The sequence below is a fragment of the Nansenia antarctica genome, assembly GCF_963989245.1.
Source record: "Nansenia antarctica genome assembly, chromosome: 7".
Classification (NCBI taxonomy): Eukaryota; Metazoa; Chordata; class Actinopteri; order Argentiniformes; family Microstomatidae; genus Nansenia; species Nansenia antarctica.
Genome location: NC_137677.1, coordinates 52010889 through 52027293, shown reverse-complemented (window position 1 = coordinate 52027293; position 16405 = coordinate 52010889). Strand labels below are relative to the sequence as shown.

The 16405-nt window shown below is 43.2% G+C and overlaps 1 protein-coding gene across 2 annotated transcripts in view; it reads left to right on the top strand.

Annotated features, from left to right (window-relative positions):
- The window catches only part of uxs1 (UDP-glucuronate decarboxylase 1), a 64799-nt gene that overhangs the window by 13535 nt on the left and 34859 nt on the right, over positions 1–16405 (top strand). For both annotated transcript variants that reach the window (XM_080535752.1, XM_080535753.1), the window contains 3 exons: positions 3580–3623; positions 15123–15183; positions 16144–16324. In XM_080535752.1, coding sequence (XP_080391878.1) covers positions 3580–3623; positions 15123–15183; positions 16144–16324 — 286 coding nt within the window. The remainder of the gene's footprint in view (positions 1–3579; positions 3624–15122; positions 15184–16143; positions 16325–16405) is intronic.

Sequence of the window (16405 nt, the reverse complement as noted above, 5' to 3'; positions counted from 1 at the left end):
GGAAACTATGAAATTAAAGAAAAACCTGTGGAGCTTTGCCAGAAACAAAGCTGATAATGATAAATTACGAAAATTTAAATAATGTTTGCCTTTTTCTCTGAGCAAAAGAAGACTATGGCGACAACTGAACTGTCTTACTATTTTCGTGGCCAGTGCCATTTCCTGCCTTTGTCCTGGCAATGGACACACATTGAAGGTGAGGGTGAGGGGGGGCTCAGTGTGAGAGCTACCCTGGGGTCCGTCATGCAGTGCAGACAGCTGGACCTGGATAATTTCTCAGGCAGTACTGTAGGAGACCCTCTTTGCGGAATTGTCTTTTTGAAAATCACACGTGTCCATCTGGCTTACACACACACAAACACTCACACTCACACACACACTCACACACTCACACACACACACTCACACACACACACAGACACAGACACAGACACAGCGCTGTGCTTGAAAGCTTAATGTAATTAAGGCTTCAGTTCAATTAAAGGCAGCCACATTTTAATTAAAACTCCCCATCGGGGGGCCTGGCACCCAAGGCGCTGCTATCCTTGTTGTTGTCTTTTGTTTGGGTTCCTTTGTCTTCCTCATCATTTTGGTTCTTACCCTGAACCGCTCAAACAACCACTGTGAATGGATGCTGATAAGGACAGAACCACTGTCAGAATGAGATGAATGAATGATCTGAAGACCTTTGTTTATGATTGACTGTGTTTTTAAGGCTAATCGATTTCCTTTACCATGTCAGCCGACCAGGAAAAACACTTGGAGTTGTAGCGTAGAACTGGCTCTCTCTTTCGTGGTTAGGAAAACAATCTGTGTCTAGCATTGTGTACCATTATACCGTTGTTTATGGTTGGAATTAACATTCCCCACAGTGTTTCCTCCAGGAATTTTTACCATGGTGGCGGGTAGTGCTGGCGATTTTTTCGCGTGCACGCGCACGAAACGCGCACGCGCGCTCAAAACAACGACGTCATTTCAGCCAAAACTCGAAAATAAAATGTTTTCCTGTAAATTAAAAACAAGGGTAGTCCGTCCGTCCGTCCCTCTCTGGAATGGAATGGAATGGACTTTATTTGTCATTGCTACAGTACAGGTACCAGACAACGAAATGGTCCATTAAATAAAATGACACGGTTCAAATGTTCACGCCGGCAGTCCGGCTCTCACACATACTGGCAGCGTCCCGGTCTGACTTAGCTCTCGTTTGTGCACGGCTTTCTTTCTTTCCTTCCTTCCTTCCTTCCTTTATGTGAAGTGGCCGGTCCCGGGCACAGCTGCCTCGCATCCGCTCAACGAGCCCGGCGGTTCGGTGCTGCGCTGATTAGCGGATGCGGGACAGCTGTGTGAGCGGATCGCTCCATCTCTCATCTTGATGAAGATGAATGATCTTTATTGTCATTGTAACAGGTACAACGTAATTTAAATGAGGAATCACAAAACAGTTTTGCAAGCGCGTCGCTTCGCGCTTGTGGGTGTGTCTAGCGCTGTGAAGGTCTGAAAAGCGGCCTAAATTTTTTATTTTTTTTTGGGTTGAGAAATCTGCATGGTGGCGGAGGAAATTCCATCGTGGCGGACCGCCACGATGAAATGCATGTAGAGGAAACACTGCCCCATAACTGCATTAGGGAATAGCTATCGCTGTGCTCAGAAACCAAAAGACCTGTTAATTCAGGTGCTCATTTGTATGACAAGCAGAAGACATACACAGACGCATTGAGAGAGAGAGTGAGTCATGGAGTCACATTAAAAAGTCAGCACAGATGTAACACAGATTATTATCACTTTATTGTGATTATTACTAAATCAAAATGGTGTCTTATCATTGGCAGCAGCTCATTACAGTGAGGCTGTTTGCTATCTCTCTGACCTTACAGTTCAAAGTGGCGGCTCGCCTCTGAAGCCTCATTTGTATGTGTTGGCGCATGCTTTAATAGAGGGTGACATTTGTCTTCCAGACAGACAGTCTATTTTGTGTAGTTTAATTTCTTAACTAGTTCAATTCAGTGATCAGGTGTGTGTGTGTGTGTGTGTGTGTGTGTGTGTACACACACATACATTGGATGATACAATAAACTGAACTTTCAAACATGGTTTTTTCTTTTTTCTGAGGCTACATGGTAAAAATAAATGGTGCTCTGTAGGCCAGCAACCTGTGCTCCTACCCTGCCAGTGCACTGAGGAGCAGTAACAAGTACAACTTTGCGCTGGATTTCAGGTGCCATTAAAGGGGGGAAATGCAACATGGAAATGTCAAAATGCGCGACTGTCATGCACAAATCAGCCTTAAAACATTGTTGTAACGTTAAATAGCTAGCTAGAGACATCGGCATAATAGTGATTTTTTTGGGTTATGCTTCTAAAGAAAAGGTCTATAATACATTGAAATTACATTAAACTAAGATAATACAATGGTTATCATCATTTTTCAAGTCTTTATTAACAAAGAAAATAATTACATTTGTGGTTCTCTTTTGTTGCTTCTTTTACGTTTGCCATTATCTTGCCGATGACTCACAAGGCATTCAACACTTGATTGTATCCCTTGCTTTGGAGTGTGCGTCTGAAAAAACTCAGTTTTGAGGGCTATGTAGCCCTACCACTTGGCCCTACCCCTACATGAAAACAAGAATTGGGACACCCCTATCCTACACATGCAACAGGCAAAACGGAGGGTTAGGACTAAAATGTAGGGCTAAGGGGTGATTGGGCCCTAGACTTCTGAGGCGTAATGATCTCTAACATATTCATCACAGTATTATGATTATGGATATCTATGGAACAGTAAATGTCTTGCCATATAATACGAGAGATATTTTTTTTACCAGTTCTTGTTTATTTCTCCAACAAAACAAACTGACAGTACTGCCGTGGACAGAGATACTCAGATGGGGGAGGCGGAATTCGAATGAGACCCCATCTTACGTGGCCAGCCCATCTGAATGGCTTGATGAATCGTCCACAAAAGAACGATTGGCTTGTTTTATTTCACAGTTTGTGTGTCATTCGGCCCATCAGAAACCCACTTAGCACTGTAAAATTGAGTTTTTCATAATGGGGTGGGATGTTTAAATATCATTCCCAACAAAGGACAAGGTGTGAGATACATTACAATCCCAAAGCAATTGACAAAATATTTAATGGGTGTGACGTCTTCAAGATGTCTGCCAGGCTCATTCAACTGTAAACGGTTGTACACATTGAACTCGAGGCTGGCGCCAACCAAAAACCCTCTACGATATCGTTGGGGACAACCCTGCACACTCCACATCAAATGACTGCTTCTCCATCTGATCCTGCTGCCACACATACCACAAGACTAAGAGAGTTGTAATGGCTACATGTATCTATCTGTGTATCTATCAGGCTATGGTCTCAGATGCAAGATCACTTCCTTTCATAGATCACACCTTCAGAAGGTAACGACACCATCAGCAAGCTCAGTCTAACCACTCTGTCTTTTTATTCTTTTCATCCATCCTTCCCTTCCCTCTCTCTCTCTCTCTCTCTCTCTCTCTCTCTCTCTCTCTCTCTCTCTCTCTCTCTCTCTCTCTCTCTCTCTCTCTCTCTCTCTCCTCACAGGCGGTTGCCCCTCTCAGAGAGAAGATTCGTGATCTGGAACTGAGGTATTCTTGCAGCATCCCTCTCTCTCACACACACACACACACACACACACACACACACACACACACACACACACACACACACACACACACAGTCAGGGTATCCGCGGTGTCTTGAAAAGTATTAAAAGTTGATAAATCAATTTTGGGAAAATCAAGACCCTTAATAAGTATTAAAAAGTCTTATCACGGTTTTATGAGGTCTTGAATTTTGTAGGTATTTTTCTGAATTAGACTCTGTCCAAAGAGTTTGAGTCCTAAAAACCTTTAGTAAAAGTTCGTGAATTTATTCGTTTTATTAAAAAACAAAGATGAACCGGAAATTCTGTTGTATGATAGTGGTCTAGTCTATTGCAAACTAAAACTGTTAAGTTAAAGGTGTCACTGATGTAAACGGTTACAGCTCGAAGTGGCGGTGAGGTCTGGTAAAATATTGACACAGTCTTTAAAAAGTCTTAGAAAGGTATTGAAATGAACCTCAAGATTCCTGTATATACCCTGAATCTCCCACCCATACCATGTTTATTCATGACATATCATAAGTGCTGGACTAATGCTCCATACCAGCTCATAAGGACAGTTGACACACTGGCATGTCCCGGTCATTTACTGGAACTGTTGTCTAGGTGTAAACTGACCAAGGGTAGGGCATACCTCTAAATATATATTTTTAAATATTGTAAATGCTCCTCAATTCTCCCCTCCCACTGTAAATCCTGGTGTGAATAAGCCTTAACAGCTGAACAAGCAGCAGGCCTTATAGGAAAAAGAGCAAGGTTGTATTAAATACACACTCTACTTTTGTAGTGTGTAAGTCTGTCCACAGCACTTCAAACGGAAGTGAAGGTACGAGAGAGTTGAGTTTAGTAGTTCAGTGTGTGTGTGTGTGTGTGTGTGTGTGTGTGTGTGTGTGTGTGTGTGTGTGTGTGTGTGTGTGTAGTTAAGGGTCTGGTGTTTTAGTCATGATGGCTGGGTTGCACCAACATGGATTAAAATAATCCTGGTTTAGGTTTAATCTAGGTTTAGTTAATCTCGGTTTAAACTGGTTCATAATTAATCAGAGATGCGTTACACATCTTAATTTTAAACCTGGATTAGTTAAACCATCTTAAACAAAGGGGAAAAAAGGATTAGTTCATTTTCAGTGTCCCCTTCTTGGGATTCAGATGAAATCTAAACAAATTCACGATGTAGGCTAAATAAACATGGCCCTAAATAAAGTTACCGCTCTATCTTGTAAACTAGATACTTTTTGAACAAATGTCTCGTGAACTTGGTACTTTTAAAAAATGAAAGCTGTTACTGTTACCACTGCTGACGTGACCAACTAGTAGTCTCCTACTCTCTTCCCAAAGCTGTATGATAGATGGACAATAACCTGACACATGTTTCATCACTAACATAAGTGAATTGACAGAAATGTTATGAGCAGACATGAGGGTTTTCTTACATTAGTAATGGGAATGTGGGTGATAGCTGGTCCAACCTTCCCATTGAGGTATATGACAGACTCTTTTGTAAATCTATACCGCCGGGAAAACTCACTATTGTTATAAAATTCAATTGGGTTTAACCTGTCTCGAATTTTCATGGGAGAAACTCTTTCCTCTACTCCCATCCAGCGAAGATATGTAGCCATGTTGTCATTAAAACTGAAATAAACCTAAACCTCCTCCAGGGGTGGTTTAAATATAACTCCTGTGATGGATCTATTTAAATATAGAATAAAGAAAAGCAGCCTGCTTCGTTTCAAAATGCATAGGAAAAGGTATTTAATATACTTCTGCAAAAGGAGAAAGTTTACAGTAGGCCTAGTCAATAGGCGGCCCGCGGGCCACATCCGGCCCACGGAGGATTTTTTTCTGGCCCTTTGATTCATATTGATATTATTAGAACATTACACAGCAAGCATATGGCTCCTAGTAAATATATTTTTCTGTCCATTCCCGATTGAACGCCGTTTTTGGGCAAGAATTGGCTCTGTCAATGTCCTCCAGTAAGAGGCTTTATTAATAAATAAAAAAGATTCCCTATGCTACGTGCCTTGCGCGCATGGATACGTTTGTGCGCTCCACAAACAAAACTACTTTTCCTCAGTCAAGCGTTCAACCGCAGCTGAGCGGCATTTAGTGAACTAGCTAGAAGACAGACCTCATATTATTTGAAAATGTCGCTGTCTACTCTGAAAAAGAGGAAGATTGACAACGAAAATCGCCAGTTCCGTAAGGAATGGACAGAGAAATATCTATTTACTGAGATTACTACAAACGATACTAGAAAACAAATATGCTTGCTGTGTAACGAGTCAATCGCTGTCTCAAAGGAGTACAATTTGAGAAGACACTTCAACACTAAACACTCGAACTTCAACACAAATTACCCAGAAGGATCAGATGCACGCAGACAAAAGGTGCAGAGCCTAACCGCGAACTATGAGCAGAGACGAGATATTTTGGCCCGGTCCTGTTCCGAGCAAGAGAGGACGACAACAGCCTCCCTCCGCGTAACATGGATTCTAGCCAAAAAGAAAAAGCCGTTCACTGATGCAGAAACTGTCAAAGAATGCATGCTAGCTGTTCTAGACGACGTGGTGACGGATGAAAAGGTTAAGAATAGTGTCATTACTTCTATTCGGAAAATCCCAATGTCAGACACAACTACAATTAGAAGAGTGGAGGCACTCGCAACGGATGTTTTCGAAACGCTTTTGGACAAGCTAAAAAAGGCAGAGGTAATGTCGCTAGCTGTTGATGAGTCTACCGATGGCAGTGATGTAGCAGAGCTATGTCTCTATGTGAGATTCTTTGATGGTGAGTGCTTTCGTGAGGATTTGCTGGGTTTAATTCCACTGGAGGGACAAACAACAGGTCAGATCATTTTTGAGAAGATCGTTTCCTTTTTCAACGAGAATGGACTAGATTTGCAACGAGTCAACATGCTAGCCACAGATGGAGCCCCTTCCATGACTGGGCGCGTGCAGGGACTCTCCGCTCGTCTTGCTGCCCTCGCGCCACAGATGAAACCACTGCACTGCCTGATACACCAGGCCGTTCTCTGCGCCAAGCTAAGTGGTGAGTTAAAAGGCACCATGGACAATATAATGTCGATGATCAATTTCATCAGAGCCACCTCGAGTCTACAGCACCGTTTGTTTCGCAAACTTTTGTCAGATATGTCAGCCGAGCACAGTGATTTACTTGTACATAATGACATTAGATGGCTAAGTAAGGGTAACGCACTAAAGAGAGTTTGTGAACTCAGGCACGAGATCATTGCCTTTCTCCGGGGCTGTCACCACAAGAAGGCTGCCCCTTTTCTAGCCCAAATGCAAGACGATGAGTTCATGGCAGATGTCTGCTTTTTAAGTGACATTTTCCAGCACTTGAACGGACTGAACCTGCAGTTGCAAGGGAGGGACAAAACCGTGTGTGATCTAGTGGACAGACTGAATGGGTTTAAAAGGAAGCTAGAGTTATTCTGCATTGATCTAACCCCCACGAAAATGCTGCACTTCCCAACACTACGCGCTCTGATCAACTCGTCATCAGCACAGATTAGTCCTGCGATGACAGCATTTATCGATAAACTGATTGATAACTTTGCTGCGCGGTTTGATAACTTTAATATTCCCGCAGAGGTGATGAGATTTACTAAAGACCCCTTTTCTGTTGATGCTGGGGGAGAGTTTGCAGCTGAAGCCAAACAGGTGCTTCCGTCACTGGACGAAGGCTCCCTGCAGTTAGAACTAATAGACATCCAAGCATCGTCTGATTTGAAGCATGATTTGAGATCATTGGCATGTGAGCAGTTTTGGGTTAAACTTAGCCAGGTACAGTTCCCAAACACCAGAAGGTTGGCCTTTTTTCTACTTACTATGTTTGGTACAACGTATACTTGCGAGTCAAGCTTCTCGCATATGAATGCAATAAAAACCAACACACGTGCCTCCCTCACAAGTGTGCACCTCCACCAGTGTCTGCGTATTGCCCTCACTCCATATGAGCCTAACTTTGCAGTGCTTGCCAAGTCAAAGAAATGCCATTTCAGTCACTGATTAGAGCACTGGTTGATGATTTTTCTTCCTTTTGAGGGTTTGTTAAAGCAGACGTGAAATGCACTGATGATAGTAGGCTAGAGTAGAGCACCGATATCCAAGTGGGCCTAATGTAGGCTAATCTGTTTTTTTGTTTTTTTTAAAGGGAGACATTTTATAAAAGTAAAAAATTACTGGCACAACTTACTGATAATGCCATGACATGAGCACTTGATGTTTTTGTCTTTTATTTTGATTCGTTTTTTTTATGTTTTGAATTGAGTTGTAGCAGATGTCAAATGCACTGATTAGTAGAGGATAGATTAGTAACAGGAAAAAAGTAATCTGGTTTGTTTTGTTTTATTGAGAATGAAGACTGTGTAGCCTACTTCTGAGTGATATACAGTAGTATGAATAAACACTTTTGATGCACAGTATTCAGGGTATTGTTGTTTTTCATTTTCACATGTAGGCTAAGCGTTACAAAACGACACTTAATTAAAGTTTGGCCCCCATACACATAACATTTGAATAAGTTGGCCCTCATACAAAAGTAATTGACTAGCCCTGGTTTACAGCATGTCAGACAAGTCTGGCAGTCAAAGTTTCTCAGAAAAAGTCTAGATCACTGGTCACATCTCTGTATAGGTACACTCAGGTACCAAGCCCGCCCTCGGGTGAGGTATAGGCCAATCATTAGCTAGGGGTGTGGATTTGTATATGGAAGAAGATGATCGGGGATGAAGGTTAAGGGGGAATCGACCCCCACTTTCTCCTAGAGACACAAAGGTGGAAAAAGGACACGAAGGCCACAAACTGGTTTAGTCTGGTCCTAGAGTACTGGGCCTGGGGAAACACAAAAGTCCAAAACTGCTCTAGATGGCTTAGTCCATCTAGGTGCAGGTCAGGAGAAAAGAGAGCAATCAGGTCTTTGTAATAATTTAAATGTGTCTGTTGTCTAGCCAGGGTGGTCAGTTTACGCGCACGTGCACGTGCATAAAACGCGCCCTGGCACTCAAAACAAAGACGTAATTTCACCAAAACTAGAGGGTGGCAATTTATTTATTTTTTTAATAGCGGTTAAGTCATTAAAGCAGGTGATTTTATATAGAAGGTGATCAAATACCAAGATATCCTACAGCTGCAGCGGAACGCGCATGACACACACACACACACACACACACAGGAAGATCATCAGCTCATCGAATATGAAGTACACAAGAGACAATCAGCTCATCGAATATGAAGTACACAAAAGTACACATCGAACCGGGAACGCGCATACAGCACTAAACAACATCCGTAGAATATAAACTTGTGACTGACAGTCACATACATACATACACACACAGACACACACACACACACACACACACACACACACACACAATGAAAGATCATCAGCTCATCAATACGAAGTAGGCCTACATGAGAGTACACGCACAAAACCGGCTAACGTTACTGTTTACACAAGTAAAATCACAGTGTGACAGTCAGATGAAGCATTCGGTAAACAACCGACAGCAAGGTAATGCATCAGCTGAGTTAAAGAAAACCAACTCTTACCTTTGATGACACCGACATGAGCCCTGCTTACCCGTACCTTTTAGAGGCAATAGATAATTTTTGCCCGTGCATATTGCTATGAATAGTTCGAAGCTAGCGTTAGGTGCGAGGCTGCTCGGTTAACCCATTAGCGGGAACATTATTTGTTTCACAAAATAGGCTGATTTAGTTGACCATGAACATCAGACTATATTACGAATGTTCATTTAAAATACTCGTATACTCAGCACTGGTATAAGAACATGAACCAGAGAACAGCAGTAAATGCAATAACCCACAGTCGTCGCTGATGATGTTGCTTTTTCGATTAGGATACAGGATTAAAGGGACGGGCGCCGGGCGAAGAGAGAGAGAGAGAGAGAGAGAGAGAGAGGGGAGTGATTTCCTGAAATCCAAATGTCCCGCGAAATTCGGACCAATCACAAAACTGTTGAGAGCGATTCAGTCTCGATTGCAGTGCGAACACAAAGAGGTTAATTGCAACATTGTAACATATTGTACACCCTAAATCGTAACGAAATGTAGGTCTGAAAGCGGCCTAAATCTAGCTTCAATCTGCTTTTTTTCTGTTCTCCGGTCATAATAACTAATAATCGTTGCGCAGCCTGAATCAAAGTGGACAATCAATTAGTGGCGGAGAAAATTCATTCGTGGCATATAGAGGAAACACTGTGGTTTCATTGTTTACTAGGCTGAGGTCGTCAATGTGTTGGTTCTGTCCTTGTGAATTCAGTCAGGTGAAGGAATATTCTTATCAATATATAAAATGTCTTAGTAGGCAATATCATTCTATCATTAAATAGACAGGTAGGCTAGATTGAATAGGTAACACCTGTGAGGACACACCTACGTGAGATTACAATTACGTCATAAATACATGAAAAGACAATCAAAACAATCAGTGTTACATATAAGATATACACTGGCTCAAAAATCTGTGTACATGAATAGGAGCCACTTCCCACTGCCAGTGTGGCGAGTGCGCTAGGACGAAATCCAATTCCAAGGCAGCGTGTGTCTGTGCGTGAGTCTCCATGCTTGCGTTTGATCAAACTGTGCCCTGGAGTGATGAGTTTGTGTTTACGGTGTTATTTTATTCATACCTTTCTCAAGAGTACAACCTAACTCCTCCTTAAATGCATGGTAACAGGGCCCCAGGGGAGGGGGGGCCGCGGCCTCAGGCCAGAGAGAGGTGAGGTTTCAGGTATCGAGGCTTTTGAAACATGAAAACAAAGCGCTTTTAGTGTGCTCAAATACCGCCTGGCTTAACTTAAAGCTCCCACAGAGCAAACTGCTCCCAGCCCTGTTCCTCCCTGAGTGAGGGAGAGCAGCGGCAGATATTGTGTGGTCGGTGATTTAGCAGCCAGCCACACTTTGATTGGTCAATTAGCCTCGGCTGTGGCCACTTGACCAACCAGTGTCCTTGCCTGGCTCAGCTGGTGGTGCTGATACTTGGGGTAGGCATGAAGGGGCTTACGCACACACACACGCGCGCGCACACACACGCTGGCCTGGGGCCGATTCCTAGAAGCGCGATTAACTCTATCTATCACACAGTCAAACTAGATCGTTTGACTGTGTGATAGATAGATAATATGATCTTTTGAAAGTGTGATCGATCGATAGATAGATAGATAGTTTGATTGTGTGATAGATAACTTGATATTTTAAAAGTGTGATAGATAGATAGATAGATAAAAAAAATAGGTATGTCTATGAACTTGCATTGCCATCATCACAGCGGTGTGGTTGGCGCAGGGGTTAAGGCAGCCAGCTAGAGGTCCGAAAGTTGCCGTTTCGAAACTTAATTTAATGTTTTTCTTTGTTTTTTTTACATTTAACCGAAGCCTTCATGCAAATCGATTTACAATATATATATATATATATATCTGTCTAAGTGAATCATCTATCTATCAGTAATCATAAGAAAAAATAATCTATGCCAAATCCATGGTCCAGTTAGAAGAACATAATTTACTACTCAGAAAGGCTTCAAACACCATTGTAATCGTGTCAGTTCTTGTAAATTAGCCTGCACCATCATTTTATAGCCTACATACCTTTTTAGATGAGATTTTAGATTAGATTCAGACAACGAAATGCAGTAAAAAGTGTGTCAGAAGAGGGATTTGAACCACCGTCTTAAAATGACAAATAAATACTATGGCAGTGGTCAATACCACTATGCCATTGTGACGATATGACTGTATGTAGCCTGCTGCTGATATCACCACAGTAGTAAATATCCATTTATTAAAATATGAACATATAACAATAACTGGGGCTAGTATGACCTACGCATTTAATCGGTCAGCAATTTCTTGCCAAACCATTTTCCTCGCCTTGTTAATTGCGGCAGTATTGCACTATTTTACATCTTATTTTTCGTCTTCATAAAGATCAATAAGTAGGAGTGCTGCGCAAAAAGTAGGACCGCTGTGGAGTGTAGTATCTTCATTTCGACAGTTCGACTCTTCGGGGCTCTTTATGTCTGCGTGCACGCGCCCATATCGAGGATTTCTAAACCGGTGTTCTGTGAACACTGATGACACAAGTCTGATCCTCGTTCGAGGAATCACCTGAGGCTTGAATCCCAATCACGAGTTCCCTGAACGCGGCTTTTATTTTAATCGCTGATACTAATCAAGGTACGTGGAATACCCCCCTGCTCACTCACCAACACAGTCATACACTCTCACACACATAACTCATCAATACCAGGTTGAGGGTCAGAACTCCTCTCCCATTCTCCCCTACCTTGTGTTTACTCCTTTTCCTCCCATGAATTCAATCTCCTGGCCTCTTCCAATTCTCTCTCTCTCTCTCTCTAGTTAGTACATGCTTTTAAGGAGAAGTTTGGTTGTACTGTAGAGAACACAATATGACTGTGTCACTCAAACACAAGCATGGACATGCATATTATGTGCCTATTCATTAATTGGTCAATTAGTCTCAGCTGTGACCACTTCCTGCATGAAGCCTGATTCACGCTGCCAGGGTCTGGAGGAGGAGGTGAAGTGTAACCGTAACGAATGCCTTGGAGATATCTAGAAATAATGCAGCATGTTTTATTTGGTAATAATTTAATACATCTTCTAAGACAAGCAATTTAATACATCTTCTAAGACAAGCAATTAAATACATCTTCTAAGACAAGCAATTTAATACATCTTCTAAGACAAGCGTAGGAGCTGAGGCAGACATGTGTATGTCTAAAGCCAGATTGATGCACATTTAGAATAGAATAAGAAGATAAAAAGGTTATTAGTTGACCAAGGATTGGTAAATCAGCTGTCGGACGAGTGTAAACATTTCCATCATGGTCAACCATGCCTACTGGTGAGGTTTTGACCCATGGTCAACCATGCCTACTGGTGAGGTTTTGACTCATGTTTGGACCCACACTCAAATCTGTGCAAAAATATTTTATTGCAAGCTTTCGGTCATAAACCTTCTTCAGGCAAAAATGTACAAGAAATAAGGGGGTGTTCTCACTAGAACATTTGCTTCACTTGAAACGGAGTTTAGGATAAAGTTCGCTTTGCTCTGCGTCGTTTGGAGCTGTGAGAACGCGCATTCGAAGTAACTCCCGGAGCAAATACCCGTCGGATGCTCTGCTTGAAAAGGGTGGTTTCGCTTCGGTTACAAACGACGCATCCATCACTTTGCTTCGCTTCGCTTTTGGTGAGAGCGCTGCTCGAGGCAGTCCATAGGAAAACAACAACGGGCAATTCTCAATTTCTCTGACCAATCAACTACCACGTCTGTTGCTTCGATTGCGTATGTTACTTTGTTTACATGAAGGGCAGTGAGAACGCAAATCAGAAAAATAATTTATGCAACAATGTTGCTCATCCACTTGCTCTGGGTCTCGATTCGGACTTTCATGTGAGAACATGACCTAAGTAAAATTAGGCTTTAATAATACGGGCCCACATAGTCACACGCCTCCCGCCCAACCTGGATCCATACCAGTTCGCCTACAGAGCCCACAGGTCCACAGAGGACGCCATCGCGACGACTCTCCACTCCACTCTATCCCACCTGGAGAGGGGGAACAGCTACGCGAGACTGCTCTTTGTGGACTTCAGCTCTGCTTTCAACACTATCCTTCCAGACAGGCTAGTGACCAAACTACTAGACCTGGGACTATCACACTCTATCTGCGCATGGATCAAGGACTTCCTGTCTGACCGCCCCCAGAGGGTGCGGGTGGGCTCCCACACCTCCACAGCCCTCAGACTCAGCACTGGGTCCCCCCAGGGCTGCGTGCTGAGCCCCATCCTCTACAACCTCTACACCTACGACTTCACCCCCGTCCACCCCAGCAACTCCATCATAAAGTTTGCAGACGACACCACCGTGGTGGGCTGCATCTCGGGGGGGGACGAGGTGGCGTACAGGGATGAGGTGGAGCAGCTGGGCAAGCTGTGCAAGGTTAACAACCTGCTGCTGAACCAGTTAAAGACCCAGGAAATCATCGTGGACTTCAGGAGGAAAAGATCTGAGGTCCAGCCCCTGCTCGTCCATGGAGGGAGCGTGGAGAGTCTCAACTCTCCGATTCCTAGGGGTGCACATACAGGAGGACCTGTCCTGGAGGACCAACACAGCAGCCATCATCAAGAAGGCACAACAGCGGCTCTACTTCCTGAGAGTCCTCAGGAAATACCACCTCAGACAGTTCACTACATCGAACTCTGATCATTTCCATTCAAAAGTTTTGTTTTCCTTGTTTTGTGGGGAACACTGGGATATTTGGTTTTTAATTCTATTGCCCAGGGAACTATGTGTTTTTTCACTGCACACACAGCGAATCAGCAGAAAACTGTTGATGATTTCCCGACCCGTGTGTATCCGCATGCCACTTTCGAATGCAAGGTCCGAAAGTGGCATGCGTTTTGGATTCCTTCTTTTGTGGGGAACACTGGGATATTTATTATTATTATATATTATTTATTATTATTTAATTTTATTCCCCTGGGAACTGTGTGTTTTTCCACTGCCACACAGCAAATCCGCAGACAACCGCTGATGAATTCTCGACCCTTGAAACAGCCTGTTGAGAAAAGGACCGAAACAGAGGCATGCTAGAATGCCTTTAGATTCAAATCTGTGTGAAGATTTTAAAGAGCGTAATAGGTTTCCTTTCATTTAGAAGGTATATGCAAAGGGAACCAATTAGAATTCATTCCATCAATTCTGTACTGATGACACCACAATTTTGAGAGTTTCCAGAATTGCTCCCCCCTCAATCAACCAGTCAACTATCTGATGTGAGTGTCTGTTGCTGTGAAAGAGTGTGATTTCACACTGGTTATTTTGGTTATGTCGCCTGTCTGCTGAGCCTGCCCTGCAGGGGTCACAGTGGGAGATGTCTGGTGACATGGTTGTGTGTCTGCCAACTAAGTCCTAGAGGGCATGGGGGTAGACTGTGGAAACAAGAAACAATGTTCCAATTAAGTCCAGTATGAACCTGTCCATCAGCTCTAAGAGATTATTCTTGTCTATGGGTGGTGGGCATTTGACGCATCACAGCAATCAACTGGGCCCGATATTTAAAAATGTGTTTGAACGTATTTCGTAGATTCGATGAAATCTTTCAATTAGGTATTTGAAAAAATAAATGTGGATAGGGATTCGGATTTGGTAATCCAATCTGACCTTTAATAAATAAATTAAATCTTTCAAATCTCAAAGGTAATGTTTCTGGAGTTTTAATGCCCGAAAATAAAGGATAACCTTTATTCCGCTGGAATTATGGATTTAGGGTGGATTTAGAAGGTGAAAGGCAACATTCTAATATCAATAAGGTCAGGGTGTTGCGGGGAAAAATACAGAAAATAAATGTCAAAAATCAAATGTCAGCTCAAAATCTTATGGACATTTGTATTTTGTCTTTCCAGTTTCTCTCAGAAGTACCCCCCAGTCAAGTTCCTGTCTGAGAAGGATCGAAAGAGGATTTTGGTAAGTGTTTCCATTCTGGCACCCCAAGCATGCACGGAGACACTTGTGTACACACACGCACGCACACACACACACACACACACACACACACACACACACACACACACACACACACACACACACACACACGCAAACACACGCACACCCTCTTCCTGGAATATTAAGACACCCAGTGTGTTTCGGAATACATCACTTCCACTCTTTCTTATATTTCTGAGAGAGACCACAACCCCAGACTTACTCCCTAATATAAATCTCCTCCAACACCCTCTCCACTGCCTCCTGAATTTCTCTCTCTTATCTTCTCATGCTGCTCCTCCTCCTCCTCATGCGCTAAGTCAACCAGCGGTTTGCACTCTTAGTCATCCAATAACATTTCAATCCCATTTCTTCTTCCACTCTTTCTGTTCCTCGTTGTGGCCTCAGCTCAGGAGGAGATTGCAGCGGCGTCTTGGTAGATGCCTGTGGAGAGTCAGTGGTGCTAAACTAAACTCCATGATTACAAACATCTCCTGAGGCCGGGGAATGCATGTTTGTGTTAGTTTACCTGCAAGTGTTTTTTGTTTGTTGTTGTTGTGGTTGCTGTTAGTTTACCAATGAATAGGCCCAGAAGAGAATTGTGTGGGGAGTAGAGGAAGCAGAGGAGGGTGGATTTCCTGGCCTTGCATAAGCCTCCATTCCCTTGTCACTGGAGCAGAACAAGGGCTGTGCTGATTGTCTGAACACCGAACCAAACACTTTTACACAGTCTCTCTGGTGTCCAACCAGCGTACTACCCCAGGCGTTTTAGTAAGAGGCTGGAATATTTCTTGGACTGAAATTTATTTCTCAGCTCTTCCTCTCTTTCTCTCCCTGTTTCTATGTTTCATTCTACCCCCCCCCCCCCCGTCTCTCTCTCTTTCTCTTTCTGTCCCCCTGTTCCTGTCCCTTGATGTTGTCATGTGTGCACCTCTCTTCTAGATCACAGGGGGGGCAGGCTTCGTTGGCTCCCACCTGACTGATAAGCTGATGATGGACGGCCATGAGGTGACCGTGGTGGACAACTTCTTCACGGGACGGAAGAGGAACGTAGAACACTGGCTCGGACACGAGAACTTTGAACTCATCAACCACGACGTGGTGGAGCCGCTCTACATTGAGGGTGAGTTGAGGCTTGTGGCCGCCATACACACACACCCCTGCTGGGACCATTATGTACTGAAAAATGTAATCGCTCACTGCA